Source organism: Nyctereutes procyonoides, unplaced genomic scaffold (genome assembly GCF_905146905.1).
Source record: "Nyctereutes procyonoides isolate TBG_1078 unplaced genomic scaffold, NYPRO_anot_genome, whole genome shotgun sequence".
NCBI classification, from domain to species: Eukaryota; Metazoa; Chordata; class Mammalia; order Carnivora; family Canidae; genus Nyctereutes; species Nyctereutes procyonoides.
This window is the reverse complement of record NW_026575160.1, coordinates 21,762,532-21,788,727: the sequence shown is the minus strand read 5'-3', so window position 1 is coordinate 21,788,727 and position 26,196 is coordinate 21,762,532. Positions and strand designations below refer to the sequence as shown.

Genomic DNA, 26,196 nt, shown 5'->3' with positions numbered 1-26,196 from the left:
GAGAGACAGAGACATAAGCTGAGAGAGAGAAGCAGGCTCCATGCAGGGAGCCCAATGTGGGACTTGATCCCAGGACTCCGGGATCACGCCCTGGGCTGAAGGCAGGCGCTCAACCACTGAGCCACCCAGGCGTCCCAGAATGAATGATTGCACAAAGAAATGACTGACTGAATGGCTGTTTCTTTCTCTTTCATGATCAGTCCTATGCTGGCTACTATGCTTGTACATGCATTTCCACACAGGTGCACAGGTTGTGGGCATACAGAGGGCACAACCCTCTCTCCCCTGACCATGTGATCCTTTGCATTAAAGCATCCACACTCCATGTGAAACCCCCTTGCCATTCCCCTAAGCCCTGGTGAAATCTTAGAAGTTGCATTTTCTTGCTTGTGTTAAAGTTTCAGGCTTACTTCCTTCATTCTTGGAAAACATTGTAGTCATGGTGGAAAAGGTGTTGGAGTCTAGAGACTTGAGTACCACCAGCTGTGCTTGCAGAGTGGCCCTGCTTACATTACGTGACCTCTCTGCTTTCCACTTGGGATGGTTTTCAAGAGCATTGAAATATAGCACACATTTTTGTAGGCTGGTGTTGAAATGATTGCAATTATTCCCGCTGTGTATTGGTGATGTAACAACTCAAAATCATCAATTGCTGTTAACACTACTGCCATGCTTACTATATGCAAGGCAACTATTCCAAATGCTATCTTGTTCAATACACACACACACACACACACACACACACACTATTATCATCTCCATTTTGCAGATGAGGAGAGTGAGGCTCAGAGTGCTTAAGTAACTTGCGCAAGGTCCTACAACTAGTAAATGGCAAAGCTAGGATCCAAACCCACAAGCACTCTGGAGTCCAAACTTACTTTAAATGGAAGATAATTACGGAGACCATGACCTAGCGATCAATACATTTAAATACCTTCCACTGAAGGTCACCAAACCTCTCCTCTTATCCAAAGACTTTGGGCTGGCTCTGGTTTGGATGAACACATAAATCATTCTAGACAAAAGTATTCCACGAACTACCATGGATGTATGTTACTATGTGCTCTGATGATCAAGCAAAGGGTTGCCCTCTCCACCTCTTGTAGCCTGCTAGGACACCGTGCCATATCGTCCTTGGAATCTTCCAAGTTCTTTTTTTTTTTTCTTCCAAGTTCTTGATTAAAGAAATCCAGTATACGTATCCATGGTTCTTCAGACTCTAAGCTCCCATGCTGAGGGCTCATCTCTCTGTAAGCCTGTGTGGGGGTCTCCTTGGCATTCCACTCATGAGAATGTTAAAGAGACCCTCGAAGGGGATTTGAAGCTGAAATAAGGACACACCATCACCAGAGGGAGAAAGTAATGAGAAACTGGGAAGAGCTGACCGTGACAAATTGCAGGATCAAATGAGCAGGATTGTTGTTGATGGAGAATCTGCTTATGCCTCAGACGATTGCTCTAGCTGAGTCATAAACACCAGTATGGCTTCCAACCAGAAAAGTTTCACATCCAGCTCACCAATGATTCCCAAACTCTCTCTCCAACCCCTGATTACAGTTGTGCCCTCCATTCTGAAGCTTTAATTTTTCGGAAGATGCAAAAGCGGTCCTCGTACTTTAGAAGTGCTGCCTTAAGCACCAGATTAACCAAAGGCGAAAGGTTACCGAGGATAGAGAGCAGTTTTCTTCATTTGCACATCGCTAACAATTTGCCTATTTGCCTGTCATCGTGACAAGCAAAAATTTAGCTTTTCCAAGTATCTTTGAATCCTTACATCCATTTCCTTCTGGGGACAAAAGATCAGGCCTGATATCTAGATTCTCTTTTTTAGGTTGGCATTTGTGCACTTGAACTGTGGGAGAAAGTGGTGCTCTGGTCAAGCCAGGTCCTGACAAACCTGCCCTCAGCTTTCCAGGGGGGACCACAGAAGCATCATCACGCATGTCATTAAGGGAGGGGGTCAGAAGGCATTTGGTGCAGCCCTTGCCACTGGGCTTTTTGTTGGTTTTGCTTGCTTGTCTTTATCCCTCACTACACATTGATCACTTCAGAGAACCGAGCTGGATGGAACTCCAATTAGTTCCCTCAAGAGGATCCAAGTGGCCTGTCCTACAAAGATGCTGCCAAGACCTCTCTCTGCCCCTCTTCTACTTGCTGTGCTCATTCCTAGTGTGTCTCCTGGAGGGCCCGGAAGTTCTGGGAGGGCAGGAAAGTCTCTTCACACAGATCTCTGGGGTTCTCACTGCATCCCTGTGCTGTGAACATGTTTTTGTTTCTTCAGTAAGAAACAGGGCAACATATATTATGTTCTTTTTAAAAAGCATGTACTGGGACACCTGGGTGGCCCAGCGGTTGAGCATCTGCCTTCAGTCCAGGGTATGATCCCGGAGACCCAGGACTGAGTTCCACATCCGGCTCCCTGCATGGAGCCTGCTTCTCCCTCTGCCTGTGTCTCTGCCTCTCTCCGTATCTCTAAGGAATAAATAAATACAATCTTTTAAAAAAAATAAAAAAATGAAAAGCATGTATTGCTGAATTTGTGCTCATTATCGAACATTTAGGAAACACAAGAAAGAATCAAAAGGAAAAAGATGTCACCCATAATTATTGTGGCATATTTCTTTGCAGGATTTTTCTTCTTGTGTGCTTAATATCTGGTAGCCTGTTTTTAGTTAACATAACATCATAAATGTTTTCTTTCACTATTTATTCCCATATCTGTTGAGCGCCTAGTAAGGACTGTATTAGGCCCGTCAGGTACTTGAGCTGAGCTTTAGCATGAAGGAGTATTTCCAAGTACAGAGGCAGGGGACAGGTAATTAAGGCAGAGGATCACCAATACCATGTTGCACTGTTATGAAGAATGAGTTTAGGACTAATGAGAGCAGCCAAGAATGGCACTATAACAGAAATTTGCACCTACATCTAGTTTCTTAGAATGAGCCTGCCAGAGATGCTTACTTACCAGAGAGTTTCCAGGATTTGTCAGAATTCCCAGAAAAAGCCAAAATTGTATTCATGCTTCTATGTTTTTTTTTATTCAAGATTTTATTTAATTATTTCTGAGAGACACACAGAGAGAAGCAGAGACTTAGGCAGAGGGAGAAGCAGGCTCCCTGTGGGGAGCCCAATGATGCCAGGATCCCAGGATCACACCCTGAGCTGAAGGCAGACGCTCAGTCACTGAGCCACCCAGGAGTCCCTTCATCTATGTTTTTGAAGTGAGGATTATATGGAACTATTTGGGGCCTATTGTCAACTGATCAGAATGGACACTGGATGTGCTGTTGGAGCCCAGTCTACAGGTGCCCATGGGGCTGTACCATAACTTTGACCCCTTTTGTGGGCTGATCATAAGGAAGTCTGGGAGTCCCAGGGAGAGACTGTATGCCCAGGACTCCGGTAGGAACACTCAAGGGCTCAAGGACATGATTGTTCACCAACTGGCACATTAGTGTTTCAATGTTTTAAGAAACACACACTGTATGTACAAGCGCATCCTGGCGGCCAGACTGACCTGGAGAGCAGCTTCTCTCAAGTTGCTGACATGCACTTTTCGATGTCAGCGGTCCTGCCGCCTCTGACACAAGAGCCATGGTTTGCCATCCTTTGAATTTGAGCTGGAGGAGTGTGATTTGGGGCAGAAGGCAGAGAGAGGGTTTCAGACCCAGCCCGTAGAGGGCAAGCTGTGGCTGGCTTGGCTACCCTCTTTCCTCAAACACCTGCTGGAAAATCTTCTCCATCCCAAGCTTACACAGAGTGATCACCTCTCCACCCATGTTCACTCAACATGGCTGAGGTCCTCAGAATAGCACAGAGCTCCATAACGGAGGAAGGCATCCCCCAGGAGTGAAGAATACACAAAGTCAAGCAGGGACATGAGTCCTGAACGTCCACTAGCAACAATGGCCACATCTCCCAGGAGGACTCTCCTGCTGACAGCCAGCTCCAATGTCCCATTCCAGGACACATTCTTTCTGCGTAAATGCAGGCACAATATTCTCAGATTCCTGGAGTGAGAACCACAGCACTCTCCCATAATTGCAGCTTCCCTACCGATTTAAGTGAGGGGAAATCTGGGCCTGAAACACAGAAATTTTCCAACCAACTCATCAGTTATTGAGCTGGGGATTATTGGGGCAGGCCTTGGCCTAGGACTTTATATGAATGGTGTCCTGTTATCCTCACAGCACCCTTATGACATAGACATCATCCCTATGTTACTAATGATAAAAAAAAAAATAGGGCTTCCTTAGGTAGTAAGGAAGTCTGTGGATCCTGAAGAGCTCAGAGTTTAACTTGCTCAAGGACACACAATTAATACTCAGCTGAGCTGGGGCTTGAACCTAGATGTGTAAACCACCACCCCTGCTCTCTTAGGTCTTACAGAAAGCAGCATGAGGAAGAATGTGGCAGGGTCGGGACACATGGGGAGGACAAAAGCACTGGGAAGCAGTGTTGGGAGCAAATATTCAACACTCCCCACCTCCTCCCCCAGGGTTACTTTTTCCCAAACTGCCCACAAGTATACAAACATGGAAATATGGAAACCTGTAACAATAGTCATTGGTAAGAATCATCTGACTCTTTATACTGACGATGTAACTAAGAAGATGCACCTGGATGCTCTAGAAAGGTTGAATAGAGGTGTCGAACCAGAAGAGCTGGTGACTGGGAGATGGAGCATTACCTTTGTGGGAGCAGTCACCACTCGGGTAAACGGTTGGCCACCTCGTGCCATGGGACTTCCACACACAAGGACAGGTACCTAGAGGGAGCAGCGTGGCATAGCAGGCAGGAAGGTAGGTGTTGGGACTGTCTCTGCCAGACACTGGCTCTGCGATCTTTAGCCAGTTTCTTAGCTTTTCTGCGTATAAAAAGGTCATACCTCTCAGCGCTGTTGTGAAATTAAATAAGATCATGTTTGCAAAGTACTTAGCCTGGCATCTGGCACAGAGTGAATCCCTTAATAAAGAATTATTAGCATGAAATTGCCTTCCTGCAAATTATTTTATCACAAATTCATGGAATAATTTCCTTCCTGCAAACTTATGGACTTTAAAAAAAAAATCCTAACTTCAGAAAAGACATAGAAAGAAGAGATGAGACACAAGCTGTAATGTTGTCTGACTTTGTTTTTATAGGAGGCATGGAAACCTACCCTAGAGAAGGCGAGACAGATCGTGAAGAAATCCCCAAGTCTGGTAAGCAACTGATGAGAAGGATACCAGTGTTCTGCTTGATGCATTCATCTTTCCCTTCCCCTGCTTTCACGCCCCTAAGGCCAGAGGCTACTCCAAGATCCAGGCCCACAACACACCACAGCTACAGTGAAGTTAAGTAGGGAGATGAGCCCCTCCTTCCTTTGTCTCCTCCCTCTCTCAACAGCCGTGTTTCTCAAACTGGGCACTACTGACACTTGGGGCTAGTTACTCCGTGGTTGTGGCCATTGCCCTGTGCATTGTAGGGTGCATAGCAGCATCCCTGTCCTCTACCCACTAGACACCAGCAGCCATGTCACCCTTCCCCAGTCATAACAACCAAAAATGTCTCCTGATGTTGCCAAATGTCCTCTGGCGCTCACAGTTGAGGATTGCTACTCTCCAGTAGACCACATTGGAGAAGGCTCTATCCTTCTGCCGCTCCACTTTCTGAACATGTGACCTCAAGCTGAGCCTCAGTTTTCCTGTCAGCAGGATAGGGATAGAGACAGTGGTAGTAGTGTTCCTTTGTCAAAGCACAGGTGTGAGGACCAAGAGAATTGATGTGTGTCAAGGGTTGGTATCATGCCTGGAATTATCCAGAACTCAATCAATACCACGTTTCATTCCAATCATTTATCATGGAGTCAAGTATTTGACATAGGCCCTTGGGTGCAAATGAGTCGCAACTGAAAAGGAAGCAGAAAAGTAAACCTTCAAAGAACCAAGTCTCCCTCGAGGCTCAAGATCCCGGCAGTAAGGCAGCGTTCATCAGAGATGAGAGGGCCTGGCCCTTGTCCTTGGCTCCTCCCCTATCACCCTGCTCATCCTTCACCCTGACGCAGTACATTTAAGGTAGTATTGATTTGGCAGAACAGAAATAAGGAGGAGGAAAAGCCCTCGTGGCTCAGCTTGCCAGATTTAGCAAATAAAAATAGAGGATACCAGTTAAATTTGAATTTCAGATAAAAAACGAATAAATTTTTAGTGTAAGTATGTTCAGTGCAATATTTGACCTGGCAACCTTGCTCATGGGGGCCATATGGGTTTGGATGTACAAAGCCGGGATGTGGTAAACGGTAATATCCAGGCGTTTTTACGCAATCAATTAATCATCACAATGTCTGTGTTGCCAACCATCGTTTAATCCAGTGAGTAATTAAGGACCAACGGTAGCAGTTTAGCTAATCTGCATAAGCCATTGAACAAGAAACTGAAACACCATGTGAAACCCTTGACCACTTTCAGAACTCAAAACTAGAGAACAACACAATTCTTCTTTCCTTCTCGACTTGCATCCAAAACTTATTCTCAGAGCACGGTTAACTTCACGAGCACCAACTACCTTGGCATTAACTCAAGAGCTAATTAGGATTTTACAATTTTTCATTTCTGTCATCAGATTTGCAAGCATAATTCATGGGGCATGGTTCCAATAATTCCTTGTGAGAAGCCAAAAAAAAAAAAAATCTACTGAACAACAATACAAAACTCCTCAAAAACCTCCTCCAATTTATATACTCACTAGATTAAAGCCATCAAGGAAAAAGTAATCATAAAGTGCAAGTAAATGTCTCTGAATTACTGCTTCGATGATATTGGCTGCAATGAATTCCACTGGGATAACTGATAGAACTGCAGACCTAGCCAGGATGCAGAAGGAAGCACACAGTAGGTTGCATTTCAACACAGCTTGTTGGACCAGGGGAAAGTATTGTCAAAAGGAATGTTCCAGAAAATATCTGCATCTCTGTGAGGTGCTGAGAGGTTCTTCATGGATCTAGCAGAAAACAGCATCTAAGGGCTTAGAGTACCTGAGTTGTGGAATCTATTTACTTAAATCTCATAAAAACTCATATAAAATAGTATACTGTTGATATCAACCCCATTTTACGGATTAGAGGACTAAGGATCAGATATGTTAAGTCATCTGTTCATTCCACGTAACTAGTGAAAAACCCATCATTTAAATCCAGATTTAACTACTTCCAAGTTCCTACCTTCTCCACTATGCCAATAGCTCTCAACCAGCCTCCTCAGTACTAGATTTCAGGAAGCTCCATCCACATCACAGGCCATGCAGATTAAAAGTATGCAGTGCACGACCTGTGCAACTGTAAATGACATCCCTGATCAAAAATCTACCTACTTAATAGAATCATCTTCCCCAGTGCAATTAAACCCAGGTAAAATAACACATAGCAAGGGCTGAAAAGCCCTTCACCATGCAGAAATCCAACTTCAGTTTGCCTGTGTATGGAAGAGTAGTTGTTCTCTCCCCTTTGTTGACCTTCTGTTTACCCCCGTCACCACATTTTTCTTTATTCAACCCCTGTGTATTGTTCTGTTCTCACTTAACATCCTGGTGTGGGAAAGCTCAGGGTACACGCGGAAACTGGCTCACATAGCTCGCTAAATGAAGATGCTGCGTGACTCCTGCGCCCGGGGACAGCCCAGATTGAGACTTTTCATTTAAATGGGATTACATGCGGCCACGTGCAATATTTTAAAACCATTGCTGAATCACTAACAGCCTACATGGTGCCTCTGCCTAGCAAAGTCCAAAGTGAGAGGGAGGGGCCGGCAAACTGCAAGGCAGGATCTGCCGCATGGCTCTGTGTCTGCCTCACTTCTCTTTGCGAGTAAATGATAAGAGGTTAGTCTTCCCCACGCCATGTGATCAAGGGACTGGATAGTTCAAACCTCTGTCTCAACAAGAAGAGTTCAGGGTGGGGGCAGGGGGTGGCCCCTGGGCAAGCTTCATCATCCACTGTCCACACCGGAAACCCCATCTCTGCACGGCGGATGTCTGAGGCAGCCGCGGCCTTCTGCTGGATTCCGACGGTGAACAGCTGTGCAACTGTAACATTTGATTCTTCTGTTGCTCTTGTGCAGTAATTAGAAGGCTGCCCATATGCATTTTTTGACGTATTATTGGTTGCATCAGTATTAAAATCTACCTGGTGGTTAAGTAGACCAAGGCCTTGGGATTCAAGTATTAAAAGACGTGGCTCAAACATTCACATGCAACCCGACTTTGAACTCTGAGTCTCAGAATGCGTCTGTATTTCCAAACTGCCACCAATGTCACGGTATAATCTCACGCCAGCATTTGTCTTACGGTATGTCTGTGGTGCGCATCTCAATCAGTTACCAGGTCTCTGGACTCAACCTTCGAAACACTCCTCCTTTTCACCACCCTCCTCCTCCCACCCGCCTTACAACAGTGGTTCCCAGCCAGTGGCAACTGTGTCCTCTCCACCCCCCTGCCCCCCCACCCCGAGGACATTTAGCAACGTCTGGTGACATTTGGGGGCTGCTTGCATCTGAGTGGCCAGACGCCAGATATCCTGTTAAACATCCTACAAGGCACGGGACAGCCCCGCAACAAAGAGTTATTCAGCCCAAAATAGCAGTAGTGCTAAGACTAGAAACACCAGGGTGAGGTCTCAGGGTCTCTATCTGCCCCAGCTCACCTCCTCTAGGCCATCCTCTTGTCCCCAGAGATACCTTTATGAAATATAAATGTGATCCCTCTGCTTAATACTTTCCGGAATCCCCCACAGGATAGCACACAGTGCAGCATCCTAGGCTTGTCATGAGATCTTCATCCCTCTGTGGTTCACCACATCCTTGTGTTTTGTTTTTTTTTTACACCCTAGCCAGGGTGAAACATTCGGTGGCCTGCTGAGGTGCCACACCAGCACGTACTCCCACAGCACCCCCTGGGATACTCCCTCGTACCGGGGCCATGCTGCTCCTGCTTCAGCGATCAATCCAATAACCTGGGACCTTGATAAGGTGTAGACTCTGATTCAGCAGATGTGGGCCCAAGACTCCACATTTCTGAAAGTCCCCAGATAACATCCATTCTCCTGGTGCATGATCCCGCTTTCATCAGCTAGGGCCTAGGGCAGTGGTTCTCAAACTTCAGGAAGCGTCAGAATGACCTGGAGGCTCTGAAAACACTGATTCCTGGGACCCACCCCAGGCTTTCCAATTCAGTAGACCAGGGTAGGACTCACAAACTGCCCCTGTAGCAAGTCTGTGGACCACACTTGGGATCGTAAAGCCTAGAACATGTCTCTTCCTTCCCAACAGCATCCTTCCTACCTGACTTATGGCTCATCTCCTCTGGGTTCATAGATCGCTGTGCCAATGCCAGGACCCCAACAGACCTCACAAGGCATGCTAAGAGCGGAGATACTCACCCCTATGCTCCAGTAGACAGTATGCTTGATGAGGACAAGGACAGCTTCTTCTGTCTCCATGCCTTGCACATGGATGGGGGCACCAATCAGGATTGTTCCCCTCATCCTAGAAAGTTGAGCAAACATGTGCTTTAAAAACTTCATTTATGGCTTGGAAAGAAGTTGCCTTGTCCTCCTCTTTCAGGGTCAATGTATCGCCAGAGTCATTGATACAACTCGTAGCCCTCCGAAGGACTCTTTGGGCTGGCAAAAATCACTCATCTCTCCCCACTCACTGATAAATGCTAGTTCCTGACTTTTTCTATGCTGTTGTCTTTTTCTTTCATCTGAGGAAAACATCCTGGAAACCACAATCGTTGTAAAAGTACCTCTTAGTAAAAAGCCAGGGCTTTTCATTGGTCACATAGCTAGAATCCTAGGGAAACTGCTACCTAAAATCTCTTGCTCATGAAGCTTGAGGAGCTTCATGTATACACCTCCACCTGCCCACACGGCACCCCTCCGGGAAAGGGGACTTCCTTCTTCCTTCTCCCCAGGCCCTGACCATGTCTCTCCTGTGAGTCTTGATATTCTCAGATTGGCTGGGATTTTCCATTTGAAAATATTCTTTATTTCACAGCCTTTCTCAAAGCCCTCGAGTACAAGGAGGGAGAGGAATGTTGTTGCCCAAGTGCAACAGACCATGGTGGGGCAGACCTTTTGGGGAAGAGGTGGAGCATGGTTGAAGGTGGGGATAGCTGGCTGTGTGGGGAAGAGGGAACCTTCAGGCTGAGACCCCAATGAGAACAGAGGCACAGGGCAGACTGAGTATGGAGTATAGGGACAGAAACAAGAGGTAAATGTAGTTAAATAAGATGGCCCAGGATCTGAAGGAAAGAGGCTCCCGAAATCCAGACTATGGAGCCAGCAGGAGAAGAAGGGCCTTTACAAGTTTGCAGGCAGTTGAACTAAACAACTCTTTTTGTTATTTTTTTTTCCTCTCCAGAAACACTCCAGAAGTAGTTCTGATATTTGTTCCCTCCCATTTTTGGCCAGGATCTGTCAGAGGATTAAATCGTACGTATACCGTTTCTACCTCCCTGAGTATTGGCGTGAGATGGCGCCGTTGGCTGTCCCTGTTTTCCAATGACTAAAATGATCCTCAAATGTAAAAGGCACCTTTCTAAAGATGAAAGTGTTTGCTGCTCATGACTTGTACAGAAACTGAAAGACAAATGAACTCTGAACAAATCATTTTGGAAATCCGCTGCATCCCAGTATCTTTGAACCTCAAAGCCTGACTTATACCCTGGGCTGGAACACAACCTGCCCATGAAGCTTCTGGGAAGCTTGGTGTACACCCCTGCCTCTCAAGGGAACAGCCCCTCTTTGCTGCATAAGACACAGAAAAGGCCGAGGTTGGCACCACAACAGGGAAGGGACTCTGAGCATCTTTAGTGCAAGGCACTCACGAGGCTGGAAAGGGACCATTTTTTTCACAGAGCCCAACCCATTACCTAAAAATTCTGGCTCAGATATGAATGAATAGTATGGCCAATAAGGAGACACTGTCCCAAATTCCCATGACCTCTTGTCTCTGTTTACAATCCCACACCCCAGCTCTACTCAGAGTCTGAGATTATGCTGGGTGTCATCATAATCACTATCTATAGCATTAAAAGATGCATTAAAGATGCGTTAAAATATGCATAAAAGATGCTAAGAGGGACGTTGGGCCAAGACACAAAATAGCACAGGCTCTGCTTTGCGCTTGGCTGCTTCCCGTGTGACTGTGGCTGCTGTCACATAGTGTAGGACCGCTGCTGTGGGTGCCACACGTGGAACGTGCAAACCTGTCTGCTTTAATTCTCACCACAACTCCATGAAGGAGGGATTGTTATTATTCCATTTCATGGTCAAGGACAATGAGTCTTAAAGAAATAAATTCTCCCGGCCACCAGATGAACCTGGTCGGTCTAGCTCCCTTGTGAGGGCTTGGGGGCGGGGGAGGGTGAACAGGCTGTGCATCTGGATTGAGAGGCTGTATTGGTTTCTGAGGGTGGCTGTAATGATAAATCTACAAATTGGGTGGCTTAGAACAACAGAAATGTGTCCTCTCCCAGTTCTGGAGGCTGGAGGTCTGAAAGCAAGGTGCTGGGGGTGGGGGGTGGTTTCTTCCAAGGCTTTGCTTTCTCTGAGGTGTTCTCTGACACTAGGGGAAGTCTTTCCTTGCCTCTTGGCTTCTGGCAGCAGCCAGCAGCCCTTGCTGTTCCTTGGCTTGCAGGTGCAACACTCCAGTCTCTGCCTCCAGCCTCGTGCATGGCCATCCTCCCTATGTGTCCGTCTTTTCCTTTTATAACAACACCACTCATCTTGGATCAGGGCCCAGTCTAATGGCCTTATCCTAACTTTATAACATCTGCAAAGATCTTATTTCCAAAAAAGGTCACATTCAAAGGGCCTGGGGGTTAGAACTTCCACATGACTTTTTATGAACACAATTCAACTCATAAAGAGAGGCACTTTTCCCACATTCCTCCGTCCTTCGTCTCACGAGTTTCCCGGGAGCTAAATCCACTCAACATCTCCTGTCTGCTAGGAAAGCTTCTCAGGAGAGGAGGAGACTACATTCTGACCTACCTTCAAAGCCTCTTGGAGATCCAAGAGTTTAAAAACTTTTCCTGGTTCATCTGCCCACGTGAACTCCAGCAAGTCGGCTGTGCAAAGTGCTGGCCTGGGTCCCAGAAACAGGATCAACACCGCTTTTCATGAATAGGGCTGGACACAGAGAGCTCCAGGACATGGAGAGCAGAGGGGGAAATAAGACACATGAAAGAAGATGCTGGAAGGCTGAGATACAGGCAGCTCCCCAGGCCCCCAATCATTTCATCATGCCTAGCTCTTACTGAATTGAGACACCTGTCCCCTCCTTGCGGAAAGCATCATTGCATTTTCTATGTCAAACATGGGCCAGCAGGACCCAAAGTGACAACTCTTCAATTGAACCACCTTTGAAAAATTGAATTCAGAGCATCTGTGACCAGGGATTTTCCTGGCTCTATTTAAAAGGGAAATTTTTCTTTTATGAGAAAGCAAAAGCAGTGCGGTTTTTCTTCTTTCTAAAAATCATTGGGCTTTGAGTATAATTTGCACCTGATCACAATTTATTCAGTGCTTTGTGATTTACAAAGCACATTTAAATGCGGCCTCATTAATTCTTCAAAACAACCTGTGGCTCAGTAATAATAACAATAACTAAAAGGTGTCTGGGAAGGTCTCTGCACCAGGAACTCTTGCCAATGCAACCTATGATGCAAATTGCATTTTGCCCCCTTTCTAAAGAAGTAAAGTCTTTTTTTGCCCAAGGCCATGGTGCTAGTAATAGATAAATCTGACATTTGAACCCAGAAGCCTGGTTGTAAAAGTCAGGCTTAGAGCCACTCAATTGTCTGGTCCTTGACTCTTAGCCCCACTTTTAGATGAGCAAGTAGATTCTAGCACATTGAGTGTCTGACCCACTAAGCACAGTCACCAGGTGGTAGAGACAAGACCTTTGTGTCTCCTATTACATAATCCTTCAATAAAATCCCTTCCAGTAGGAATGCCTTTCCTGTTCTGTCCCTCTCCTGCCATATCCTGTTTGGTCTAATGCCTTCAAAATACAGTGTAAGTGTCCCCACAGTGGGCAGTAGCTCCCCACCACCAGGCATTTGGCTAGCGCCCCCACACCCCAAGCTCACTGGTGCCTTCTCCTGCACCCTGTTCTTCTACTGCTTCTCCCCATCAGGCTCACATGCCACCCATCACTCTTGGAGAATGGGGACACCATTTCTTAGTGGTGTCCCCTTTTATCCTTGTACTTAACACATTGCTTCCAATTAGTAGGGACTCAATGAAGAAACAAGGGAATAAATAAAGAAAAGGCACTATTTTACTAGAAAAAAAAATGGGTAGGATACCATGCTACTACCATAGGGCAATCAAGTTTTTTGTTCTTTTTTATTCTGTTCTGGTCAGAATTCACAATGCCTTGGCACCATTTTTTATTGTAACAATGGGAAGTGAGGAGAGTCCCCTCTTAATACACTCTTCTTTTTATTTAGTTTCCATATGCATAAATCCACATATGGATCCTTTCACATGAAGGCATGCAGACTATCCCATCCTACATTAGTCACCTTTAATTCATCATTCTTTCCCTTTCCTTTTTTTGCTTGTTCCTTCTTCCCCATGACCTACTCCTTCCAACCATGTTGGTCCCTGTCCCTGCCACCAACGTGAGCCCTGTTGTTATTCTTTCCTGGTTTTCTCTGCTCTCATTGCATCTTATAGAGATGTATCTAACACATACATCTATGCATATGAAACAGACCCATTCCCAGCCCTGGAGTGCTGCCTGGGACTCAAAAGTGAGAGCTACACTTGGAAACTTTTCTCCCTAGTTTTCTTTTGTTGTAATGCCCCAGTTTCATGAAATAATTTTAGGGAGTTTGAACTTGAATAGCTATTCTATTATGTAACGAATAACATTCACCTGCAATTACAATTGCTCACTGGATCAAGCCTGCCACCTCAACAACTGGCAGTAATAGAGCAATGGCTCTATTGGAAATATATCTTATTTTCATCCCTGAGCAGGTGATTAACTGCCCCAGCCAATAAGATAACTGAGTAGAACATTGTGTGCCTGGAAATTCAAAAGTCTGAAGAGGGTCCATGGTTTGGGTTTGGGATGCCTCCAGAAGTAAAATATCATAGGAGCAGATACCTGACTCCTATTTGCCCAGCCCTAAAAACCATCCTTGGAATAACTGTTACCATGGAACAAAATAGTAAAAAAGAGCTCGTCTTTTGTGGGTGTCTACCACATGCTTGGCACAGGTCTTAATGCTTCTCTTGGAACAAACCACTGGCCTTTGCAAGAGCCCTAGGAAACAAGTAGTGATATTGCCCCCATTTTACAAATGAGGAAACAGAGATACAAAAGATGGAATAATCTCCCTAAGGTTATAGAGCCAGTAGACAGCACACCTGGAATTCAAACCTAGAGAGTCTAATTTCAAACCCCAGAGCTATGTTAAGAGGCTTCTCGTGAATTTTCCTTCATACTAGAACAATCTTCACCCAATTACATGCCTTGACAATGCTTTCTCATCCTTTAAATTTTGATTTATGATCACCTCGTTCCCTGTATAGCATTAGAAATGTTTTCCCTTTTGGTGTACAACCCTTTATAGCATTTTCTCCATAGCACTGTAGTTGCCTATAGAGTTTTTTGCCTTCACCCATCATTAAGCTCCTCTAGCACTGGAAATAGATCTTATATTCGTTCTTAATATCTAACATGGTGTCTGGCACACAGCAAGGATTCCAAAAATGCCTGTGGAATGAATGAATACATGTATGCATGAATGAATGAATGAATGAATGAATGAATGATTTCAGCATATAACCAGACAGCTGTAAGGATACATGAAGTATAGATTTAGATATAATTTTGCAGAAGTCATGTTAGTAAACATTTACAATGTCTAATCTACATCTACAAACTTGGAGCCAGATGTGATTTGGAATTCAGAATTTTCCAAATTTTAAGAAAAGCAACCTAATAGGCTACCTAATACTCTTGGTACCTTCTGATCAGAAGCATCTGCATTTCAGCAGTAAACTGTATAAATATTCACACCTAATAGGGTAAAGCTTATGAATTACCTTATATCAGTTCAGATCAAGTTTTACCACCAAATGAATTTTCTGCAAAGTTTGAAAAAAACAATTCAGCTCCGTTTTCAGAGCTCTTTGGATTGGAGACTATGAATAAGGGATTATGGGGTTTATATAAATTGCAGTTTATGCTACTTTGGATGACCAACATATCATCCTGTGCCTAAAATGTCGGGTTTGGGTTACTCTGAGCCTTTCAAAATAAGCGGATCTTCATCTGCTTACAGATTTGCTTCATCTGTTCATTAATGCATCTGCTTCATTTGTTCATTGATTTAAAGAACTTGCTTTCCAGTTCTAGAGATGTCCCATTGTTCCTTCAAACTCCCATCCTCAGGATGGCAAGGGTGGGGGATAACTTTGGTGTGCTAAGTGTAACATTTTACCTACCAGCTTTTTCAGTCTGAAAACATGACTGTTTGGATCTGTACCACGTGTGTGTGTGTGTGTGTGTGTGTTTCCTTCTCTTCTCATCTAGAAAACTACAACAGCTGTCTAATAGTTCCCATGCAGGGAAACTACCTCATCTCATAGGAGAGGTCATCTCCAGAGAAGATGGGTCCACCATCTCAGAATTGGTAAGACAGGTTCCACGATACGAGTCAGGCTCCATGCTGGCTCTTGCTGAATCCATTTGTCTTGGGGGCACTCACAGTTGCTGAAATGCTCTTGATTCAAAAGACCATTTAATAAATCCCATAAAGGGTCATGTTACTCTACATTCTAGGCTCTGAAAATAGCTTCACCCTGCCATATGATGGTGCTATGTTGCTACCCATAAGAGATTTTCCTAGAGGGAAAGCAGTGGTTGCCTTGCAGAAGCTGGGAAGACTTTAATAGTGAGGACACAGGGGGAGAGCCTCCCCCCGGGAAGGGGTCTGTGGCTTTAGCATGAATTTGCTTGGTCATCAATCACATTAGATTCTTTGTTTTCCAGGCTTATGAATGAGATTGAATATTGCCAGGTCTCTAGATTCTTAGAGTTAGTGATTTAAAAGAGTAGATTTTAAGAAAAAACTTCCATCACAGAATGTGTAAAATGGCACAAATTCAATCTGTAGTGCTGAGCTCATTGGACCAAAAATGCAGTCTCCTTCTTTTCTGGGCATCTCAACATCAATATCCTATGTTCTTCAAAATGTTGATTCAATTGTTTCACTTCCCCATATGGGCCAAATTAATATCAGAGAGAAAATAGTTCTAATTAGGTGGAGAGCAGAGATTGGCAAAGTTTGGCTGGCACTCTTCCATACCATGGAGGCGCTTAATATTATTTTTAGAATGGACTTCTATCACATATACTCAGCATAGCCCTATCTGAAATGTCTCTGTTTGTTTTCACAAACACAGTTTCTTTTTTTCTTAGCTCACCAGCTGTTTTGTTCTCTTTTTTTCTAGAGCTATAAAAAATTCTGTGCCATTCAAAGATGTAGATTCAGACAAATACAGTGTTTTCCCAGTAAGTATTGTTTAAAGTAACCAGATGTTCGCTGACTCTTGTATCGCTTTCTACAAATATCTTTCCTTTAATAAGACAAGACTGAATTCCATTTGAGTGTATTAATAATTTGATAATACACCATCCCGTGATTTTTTTATGGACTTTTTGGCATCTTAATAATACATGAATCATCAGAGTGGGTCTTTAGCCAAGACTGTTTTTTGTTTCCTGAAGCCATTCTCAGCTGGGTATTTTCAGTCGTCTTGAAAGGTGTTGAGAATTATTTTGGAAATTTTTAAACCTACTTTTAGAGTGCGTGTGTGGTGTTTATGTGAATGCACACGTTTGATTTAGAGCAGTAAGGAAGTCAGGATGTTTGCTGCAAAAGCCAAACAAGCAAGCAGCAGATGCAACACCCTAAAGTTGGTGGGACCTCAGATATTCCACCTGGAAATGGGGGGAATAAAATCATCGTTTGATATCATCATGACTCTTGATTCTCTCAAATGAAGGATTAAGACCGGTTAATCGTATGATAAGTCCACATAATTAGCCGGCTTTGCTAGAGACTTTTAAATTGTCCAATACAATGATTAATCATATGACCAAATAAACCAATTGTTTTGAAGGCTATGGAGATTGATAATTAATAAGTAATTACCAATTATAAATTCATAACTGATAAAATTCAGAGTTGGATGTTCCTGCTGTTTGTGAAAGTGTACACACACACGTGAACACACACATATACAGATGCACGTATGTGCACGCGTATATATACAGCATGCATGCACATGAGCACACCTGTGAGTGCACACACGCCCACATACCTACGCATTCACGTGCAGATACTGCTGTGCACCCACGTGCAGGCACACACCCAACAGCATATGTACACACATACACATACACTACCACCTGGCATGGGCGCCGGGACTCCATTACATGTTACCTCATACAGCATGTCACAGCATATTAATGTTAGTTTTCTTAGTAATGTCTAGTGTTCCTAGATGGTGTGGGAATTAAGAATTGCACATGTCTACCCCTCGGATAGCTCTGACTGCCCTTCCCCATGGGTAACAACAGGCGGAAATGAACCCTTCTTGCATGTGCTCTTCCATTCCAGACACTGAGGGGCTACCACTGGCGAGGAAGAGACTGCAATGACAGCAACAAGATGGCATATCCGGGCAGAAGGTACTTCTCCGCTGGTCGTTGATTTGGAAAACTACCTTCTTTTTTTTTTTTAAGACTTTATTTATTTATTCATGATAGTCACACACAGAGAGAGAGAGAGAGAGAGAGAGAGAGAGGCAGAGACACAGGCAGAGGGAGAAGCAGGCTCCATGCACCGGGAGCCCGACGTGGGATTCAATCCCGGGTCTCCAGGATCGCGCCCTGGGCCAAAGGCAGGCACCAAATCGCTGCGCCACCCAGGGATCCCGGAAAACTACCTTCTAAAAAGGAGCCAGGAGGTCTCATTCCAGTCCTAGCGTAGGGGATTTGTACTTACCGAGAGAAGGGACCTCCCTGTCCCAACTGCAGTAAAGCTCAGTGAAGAAAGAACAGATTCATTCATTATTTTTGTCCAGGACACACTTGTGGAGCAACTGCTAATTGCCAATCACTCTGCCTCGTGTGGGGCAGTTAATAGACTGGAAGTAGGGCCTCCTCTTGAGGAGCTTCCAGTCTAGCAGGAGGACCACTCGAGTCAGGTTATGGTGGGTGTGTGTCCAGCCTCCTGCACAGGACTGAGCCCAGCAGCAGCAGCCCCTCCCCTCCAGGGTGAGGATGGGGCTCCCTTGCTTGGGCCGCATATCACATTTCAGTCCCCGGCTGATGCTCTACAGCCACATCTCAGACTTCAAAAACTGGATATGCCAATCTTCATCTTAGCTGCGCCTGCAGTGCCACAGCATTCAATTTACCAGACGTTTGGGATTTGAGAGGCGTAAGTGCAATGGCTTCACCTACCTAAATGCAGTGGCCTACAGATTCCTTCACTCTGCTCACCGTCAGCACCGCGCCACAACACCGCCCATGAATAGAGGCCACTGGATTTGGTCCACGTGCCCAGAAAATATCCAAAACTGAGATAATGGCAGAGGCCAAGTGGAGGCTTCTGTGTGCCACTGACAACAATGTGTGGTGCTCTGCCTTGAAAAACCTGTTGTCCATCAATGACGCTTCATATACCACTCGTTCATTCATTCATTCATTCATTCATTCAGCTAACATTCACGGGGCCCTAAGTATATGCTAAAGACCAATGTTGATGTTTTCTTCTTAGGCCAGTCAACTGGGATATACATGAGGATTCAAACTGTAATGGCATTTGGGTAAGCAACTAAATTCAAATTTAGCCCCGTTCTCTTACTTTCTGCCTTCCTTAAAAGCCTATTTGCTTTACTCAAACCTGCAGAAGACAGTGACAGATCAAAGCAACCTTTTTCTGCAGTGTGGAAGAGGGGCATAGACTCCAATCTCACATGACGGATGTCAGGGATGTAATGAGAGTTGAGGGTCTGTCAGTCACAGCCTCTTTAAGTCACCCACATCTAACCCCTTTGTTCTGTGTTGAGTCAGGCGAAATTAAATTAAGAGTGCCACTGGCAAAGTTTTACAGCGACCTACACAGCTGTTGAAGGAAACCTCTCACCGCCGCCTCTTCGTAGCAGCCATTTTCTTTCTATTCCAGAAAGCTAGTTGGGCAGAGTGGAAATTGCCTGTAGTAACCACACTATCCACATCTCGAGGTATTTAATGCTGGTGCTCCAATCCTCCACGAATAGCAGATTTGCAGCTTCCAGGGAGGGAAAGGGAAGAAAGGAGGAAGCCCAACCAAGCGCTTATCCGAGGACAACAATGACAAGCAGACCCATGTTTTGTGGGGTCTTCAGCATATATGATTTGAGGGTCTTCCTAAAGAAAAAGAGTACCAAATTACAAGTACGAAATCAAGTATGAAAATAAATAGCCGATTAGAGCAATAGGAGAAATCCCAACAAATTAGTGGAGTCTTAGAAATTCAGGTCCCTTGAAATTGTAGGATGTGCAGCAGCATCCTTGACCTCTACCCACTAGATGCCAGTCGGTCCTCCTTCCCCTGTTGTCACAACCGAAAATGTCTCTAGACTTTGCCAAATGTCCCTTGAAGTAGGTGTGGGGGGAAACTAGCCCTGTTGAGAATTGCTGCTCTGGAGGCATCCATCCTTAGGAAGTGGAGATGTCAGGACACTCAGAGCTCCAGCTAAAAGACTGAGGAGCACACTCTGACCTTGCGTCCCTGTCATGCACTGGGCCTACAGAGCCCCCTCATGGTGACCCTGCCAGCACTCGAGACACTGCCCTGCACCTCTGGACCGTCCTTGGGTTCTGGATCTCTCCTTATTCCTGCCCCAACTCCATAATGCCCAACTCACTTACACAGTGTTGCTATGTTGAATTGAGAGCATTTAATAGATTTTATCCACTGGTTTGCCTTTGTACTTTCAAAGCCACAAGGGAAGGAAGGCCTCAGCGTATATGTCTCATACATTAAAAAACAAATTACTAATTTCATCATTTCTCTTTCAAAGGGTGTCGATCCAAAAGATGGAATTCCATATGAGAAGAAGTTCTGTGAAGGTATGAATTGTAGAATGAATATGCTTATCACAATAGCAACACTTTTTTCTAGTCTGAGTCAGATTGAGGTGAACAGACCACCTGAGTGAGGAAGTGCCTGACGCTACAGCTTAAAGTTGACCAATTTCCATGAAAAATCAGAGAAAGTCATGAAAAAGCTTGTAGAAAATGGAGGCAGAATCTAGAAAAAAAAAAAGCAAAACTGAATTTGTCTGACTGACTCCTTTATGTGGGGATTGGAAATTTGAATGATGATGCCAGAAAAGGTGGCAAGATAGAGCACAGGGTAACGGAAACCCAGTGCTTCTCCAAATAAGAAAACAAATAGAGGCGCTCTTGTTGCATCCTTCTCCATGTCCTTCTCAAAACACTACAAGGTCAGACATCCAGGCCTATACTGACAGTATCCATGTGACAACTGGGCTAAAGATTCCTATCTGGGTGACTTGAAGGAGTCCTCCAAGTCATAGCCATTGGGAGTTCCCAAAAATAGCTGAGCAAAAGCTCCATATTCTAAATGCCCAAATGCCACAGACATCTGAGCTTCCGGTACTGTTAGGAGAGACCTACAATCACCCACATACTACTGAAAATATGCACCTGGTTGTACCCAAAGGGTCTCTGGTAGCATTACGTTTAGGCAATGCTTTTCCCTAACACTGGAAAGCATTTCAATCATTCATTCATTCACCCATCCATTCATTTGACAGATATTTCCTGAATGTCTATTCCTATTATGAACCAAGAGCTATACTTGGCTCTGAGTAGTCCTGGGCAGATGTGATATAGTCCTTGCCCTCAATCAACCTAGTCTAATTGTCCTTAAACTCTCAGAGGGGTAGGGAGGGAGTAGAAAATGCACAGATCTAGTGCAGAGTTATGTAGTTTAGAAATGCTTGTTGGATGAATAAAAGAATGAACGAACAAATGGCTGATAAATAAATAAGTGAACTCGAAACCAAATGAAAGATCCTGGTGTGAGGATCTGGGATCACCATGGGAAGCCTCTTGGACTCCCCCATCCCAATCTCTCCTGGATGTCCTGGACCTTCTCAGTGCCCGTGTATGTGGCCAAGTGCTAACTGTCATAGAGGCCCAGGATAGGGAGCTACTGAAATGAGTCCAGACTATCCTCTAGCATGGTTTCGGGGATTTGGGTCTAGGGGAAAGAGGCACTTCTCTGTGACTCTGGAAGGCATCGACTGTTTCTTTCGGGATCTTAAGGGATTTAGAAGAGTACATGCATCACCCGTGAGTAAATGAATTGTGTAGATGGGCCTCAGAGGCAGGTTAAATGATTCCTAACCTCCAAATAGGGCTGCACAGAGACTTTTATATGTTCATCTCCTGTTAATCAGCCAGAACTGTCCATCCAGTGCTTTTGTGTATATGGATTAAGGGCTTTAAAAGACCGTAACATCTTCGAAAAGTCAAAATTGTTCCATGAGATCATTAATTCTTAAAGTGAATTACAAAAGAATTCAAGAAAGTGATTTCCAAAACCAAAATTTAGGGCATATTTCTCAGTTCAGATAAAGTTTTGATTCATTTATTCATCCATCATTCACTCATGATGTTGCATAGCAGTTTGTTTTATGCTGAGCGAGGAAACACACCTGCATCTATATGGCTTAGCTAGCAGTTCTGATGGCCTAGAAATCTCATTCAGCTCCTAAATGCGATCTCCCTCACTCCCCAACACTTGAAGAGTGGCAATGCATCACTGTTATGATGCTCTGTGCGTGGAATACACACCAGGGTATCTGCTCTCCTAACCACCCAATCTGGAGGCCCCAAACTACTTGAGTGCATAAATAATGCAAATAAATTGTGCCACCCAGGTTCACAGCCCAGGGGAATCATTTTGCTGGGAGACTCAGCTGGGGCTCATTTTCACATCTCTCCCGAATGGCTCACAGCTTCACAGATGTCTTTGGTAAGTAATTTGGGCAGTAATCATCTCGGATGTGCTGGCCTTTGCGTCTGTTCCCCCCTTGCTCTCTCTAAATGTGATGCCAACTCCAAACAGGTGCAAATTTCCCTCCTCAGCAAAATCTGCTATAAAAGGCACATCCACAGCCATTTCAGCTCGGTTCATTTCAAACAATATAAGAAATGTGAGGGCATTGTCACAACAAGCTCATAACAGGAACAATCCTGTCCATTACAGAAGGGAAGAGGGTGCACCTGCCGGGTGGAAAGGAGACTTGGGTGCAGCAGGGAAGCCCTTGTCATAAGGCCAACCTGGGCACAGTTCCTTTCTCCCTCTCTGAGAATCCTGAAACTCTGATCCAGAGAAATCAAACTACAGGTATTATATATTCTTCCTTGACCCCTTCTTCTCAAACTAAAGAAATCAAACATAAACCTAAACACTTCGACTGAACCTGTCCCATGTCCCAAAACTGAGCAGACATAGACCTCCCTTTGTAAAGATGAGCAAGCAGGGAGACATCTGGACATATAAATAACAGGCTCCTACTCTCAAAAGAAGAATGCCCTTTTGAAAAAAAAAAAAAAGCATGCTGTAGAAGACAGAGTGGTATTTTGTAATCTATTAAATTCAGATTCTCAACAATAGTCTTCAGGAGATCATACTCACAAAAAAAAGGAGCAATCTGAGATCAAGAAAGACTGCTTTTGGGAGATAGAACCATAATCACCCGATGTGAAAAATCCAGTAGCAACACTGACGAGCAAGTTGGACAATGCAAAAAACAAGATGAGCAAGCAGTCTGCCAGCTGGGGAAATTCTGGAACTCAGATAAGCGTCACAAGCGGGGGGTTCTGGAGATTAAATAGGAAACCCAGAGCAGAGAACACATCAGGCAGAGAAGTAGTGGTGACCAAATAAACAATAAAAGATAACTTTCTTGAGTTGAGGGAATCCTCGTCTTCCTTCCCAAACCCACCCTGAGCATCCATCAAGCCAAAGTGTCAAATAGACTCTCTCTTGACCATTTCTTGCTTTTTTTTTTTTTTTTGAATTCTAAATTTAAAGAAAAATCTTGCAATCATTCTGCCCAACAACAGCAAAAAACAGGGTACATACTAGGAGGAAAAATCCTTTTGGCATCAGGCTTACTTCTCAATGCTAATTTTTAGAAAATAGTGGAGTGGCCTCTACAGGGTTTTGAGGATTGTATGTCAAAAATGCTCTGCCAAGATACTGTTTGTTCTTATACTCAATGCAGTGGTGACAGGTAACCAGGCTGGTCCATGTCCTTGTGCTTGTCCTTCTTTTCCCACACTTGGGGTCTCTGGAGGTTGAGGCGAAGAGTGCCTCTCACTTTGGGGTTCTCCCAGAGACAATGGCCTCTCACAAACTCTCACCAGAGCCAGCAGCTCCCTCTGCAGTGTGCTAAATCTTTAGGGAAGAGAAAGGTCCACCAAGAAGCCAGCCCAGCAGCTGGCCCCATCCTAGAGTCCTAACAATTGGGATTTGAGTTGTAACATTTCTAATATACTATTTCCAACAAATTAAGCAAAATACTGCAGCTCAGCATTTGTTGGTTTGGCTTTGGGTTTACAGATATCCCCTGCTTTCTGAAAGTTTGTTTCATGACACTTCATTTTTACAGAAGACCTATATAAGTCCCCTTTTTTTCCCAACCAAAAGAAATCTAAAGAAGATTTTCACTTTTATGAAAAAAGCTATTACCATACTAATGTAGGTCTGTCAGGAAAGCCAAGTGGCCTGACGCGAACTTTCAGAACACTGCTTTTAAATAGCCAAGGAAACCTGTATTTCCCATCCCACCACCCTGTCACTTTTTGGCAGTAAATAAGTAGTCCTGAGAAATGACCACGAGAATGGCAATAACATAGAGCGGATGTGGAACCCAAATTGGTCATAACGGTCATTGGGATTCATGAATCTCACCAAAATGTTATTTAATAATGCTGTTGATGGTAGTAGGGACAAGTACAGCTTTAGTGTCATTTTGTCACCAATTTCAAGACTTTGGTGTTCTAATGTTCTTAAAAGGTCTCGCCAGGTTAACATACTTCTCCAAGCTCAAAATTAATCCAGTCACTCCAAGCCAGGGCTACTTCTGTGTTCTGCCCTTTATAAGATGGAAGATGAGACAAGAATAAAAGAGAAATATTTTGCTTAGAAAGTTAGCATTGAAAATGAACATTTATCACCAAGTTATTCTCAAAATAAGGCTGTGCAAACCACCCCAAGTCTCAGTGACTTAAAGCAATCTTCATTTCTTGTCACTCACACATCTCTGTGTTGTCTAGGGTTAGCTATTCTAGGCTGGACTCCATTAGTCTTGGCTCCAAGCTAAAGTTTGGATCTAGGTCTGTTCCATGTGTCTCTCATTTTTCTTGGTTGGGCAATCTGTCCAGAAAGTATTCTTTTCATGGTAATGGCAGAAGTGCAAGAGGACAAGCTCTCCCACACAAATACATTTGCTGCATCATGTCCACCATCAATGCATTGGCCAAAGCAAGTCACATGACCATGCCCAAGATCAACAGAGAAGCAGGTATATTTACCCAAAGTGAGAGAGGGAAGAAAGTAAATATTTGCAATATTGTTTTTATCTAATTATAGGTGTTCAATACTCAATGGGGAAAATTAAGCAAATATAGAAATTATTAAGAAATCATTAAAATTCTCCTTAATCCTACCACCCAGGGAGAATCATTTTTAAATTTTGGAGTATCAGATTAGTTTTAAAATATTCCTTTAATATTATTCTTATTAGAAAAGAAGATATGAAGTCAATACTAGAACTAATTTTTTAGAGGTTAAAAAAAATCCCCACCATCTTGAACTTTTCTCAATATTTTCCACTCTTTTCCAGAACTCCACCTCTCTATGCATACACACAACACACACACACACACACACACACACACACATTATGTAATCATGAGAGTAGCAAGTATGCAGTTGGCATTTCTCCTTTTTTTCAGTTGGCACTAATTATAGTCATTTTTCCATGTTACTACTTAGTCTTTATATTCATTATATTTGTCGGTGTTCTATAGTATCCTTCTCAGTATACAAGCCATAATCTACTAAACCATCTGCCCACAACTGGATATTAAGCTGATTCATTTCTGGGCTACTATGGATCACACTTCTTTAAAAAAAAACATCATTTTTCAAACTATTATCTATAGAATCTCTTCATTTGCACAGGGAGTTAGCCTATGTATGAATACAATGCCTAGCAGACATCCATGAGATATGTTGAGCTCTGATGTCTCATATTTTTATTTTTTGGCCTTTAAGTGCTTGTGGCAAGTAAACAAAATATCACCAAATACTAACCTGGAACCTACTGTGTGCCAAGCTCTCTGATAGGAGCTAATGTCACAGAGGTAAAGGGGATAGAAAGAACCAAGTCTTCAGAGGGCTTCAGGCCTTGCGGGAAAATGCAGACAAGCAAATTCCAGAGCTGTTTGTGATGCATATGCACTCCCCAAACTCAAGAAAAGAGGGAGTTCAGGCAGTCTGGTCCTAGCTGGAAGAAGCTCCTAGCAGCAGAAAGAGCACACACAAAGGCTCACAGTGAGAGGATTCGGCATTCTAGAAGTCTACTGTGGCTGAACTGATGTGCATAGAGCAGGAAGTGGAGAAGGTATGAGAAGAGTCTAGAAAGGTGTTTGGGAGCCAGATCTCAAGGGCCCTTGAAGCCACATTAAGGAATTCAGAGTTTATCCTGAAGGCAATAGGAAGCCACCAAGTGGTTTTAAAATGAGAAACAGCAGCAGTCATATTTGAATTTTAGAAAAATCACCCTGATTTCAATGACAGAATGGATTGGATTGGGAGGAAAAACAGAAAAGTAGACCACCTAGGAGTTTATCTTCTAGTTAAAGTGCCCTAAACTAGAAGGGTACAGTGGGGAAGAAAAGAAATGGACAAATATAGACGGTATCTAGAATTAACAGTGGACATGTATTTTTCTCATACCCTTCCCACCCTGTGGACTTACAGCCAGATCCTGAAGAGACGACCCTCCCTGAGCTGAATGTCTCTCCCAGTTGG

General features: G+C 44.0%; 1 protein-coding gene across 1 annotated transcript in view; it reads left to right on the top strand.

The window, feature by feature from the left end:
- AOAH (acyloxyacyl hydrolase) overlaps positions 1-26,196 on the top strand; it is a 159,579-nt gene that overhangs the window by 53,977 nt on the left and 79,406 nt on the right. Inside the window, exons 5-11 of the mRNA XM_055314684.1 lie at positions 5,145-5,204; positions 10,398-10,468; positions 16,514-16,574; positions 17,686-17,756; positions 18,850-18,898; positions 20,138-20,186; positions 22,028-22,122. Coding sequence (XP_055170659.1) covers positions 5,145-5,204; positions 10,398-10,468; positions 16,514-16,574; positions 17,686-17,756; positions 18,850-18,898; positions 20,138-20,186; positions 22,028-22,122 — 456 coding nt within the window. The remainder of the gene's footprint in view (positions 1-5,144; positions 5,205-10,397; positions 10,469-16,513; positions 16,575-17,685; positions 17,757-18,849; positions 18,899-20,137; positions 20,187-22,027; positions 22,123-26,196) is intronic.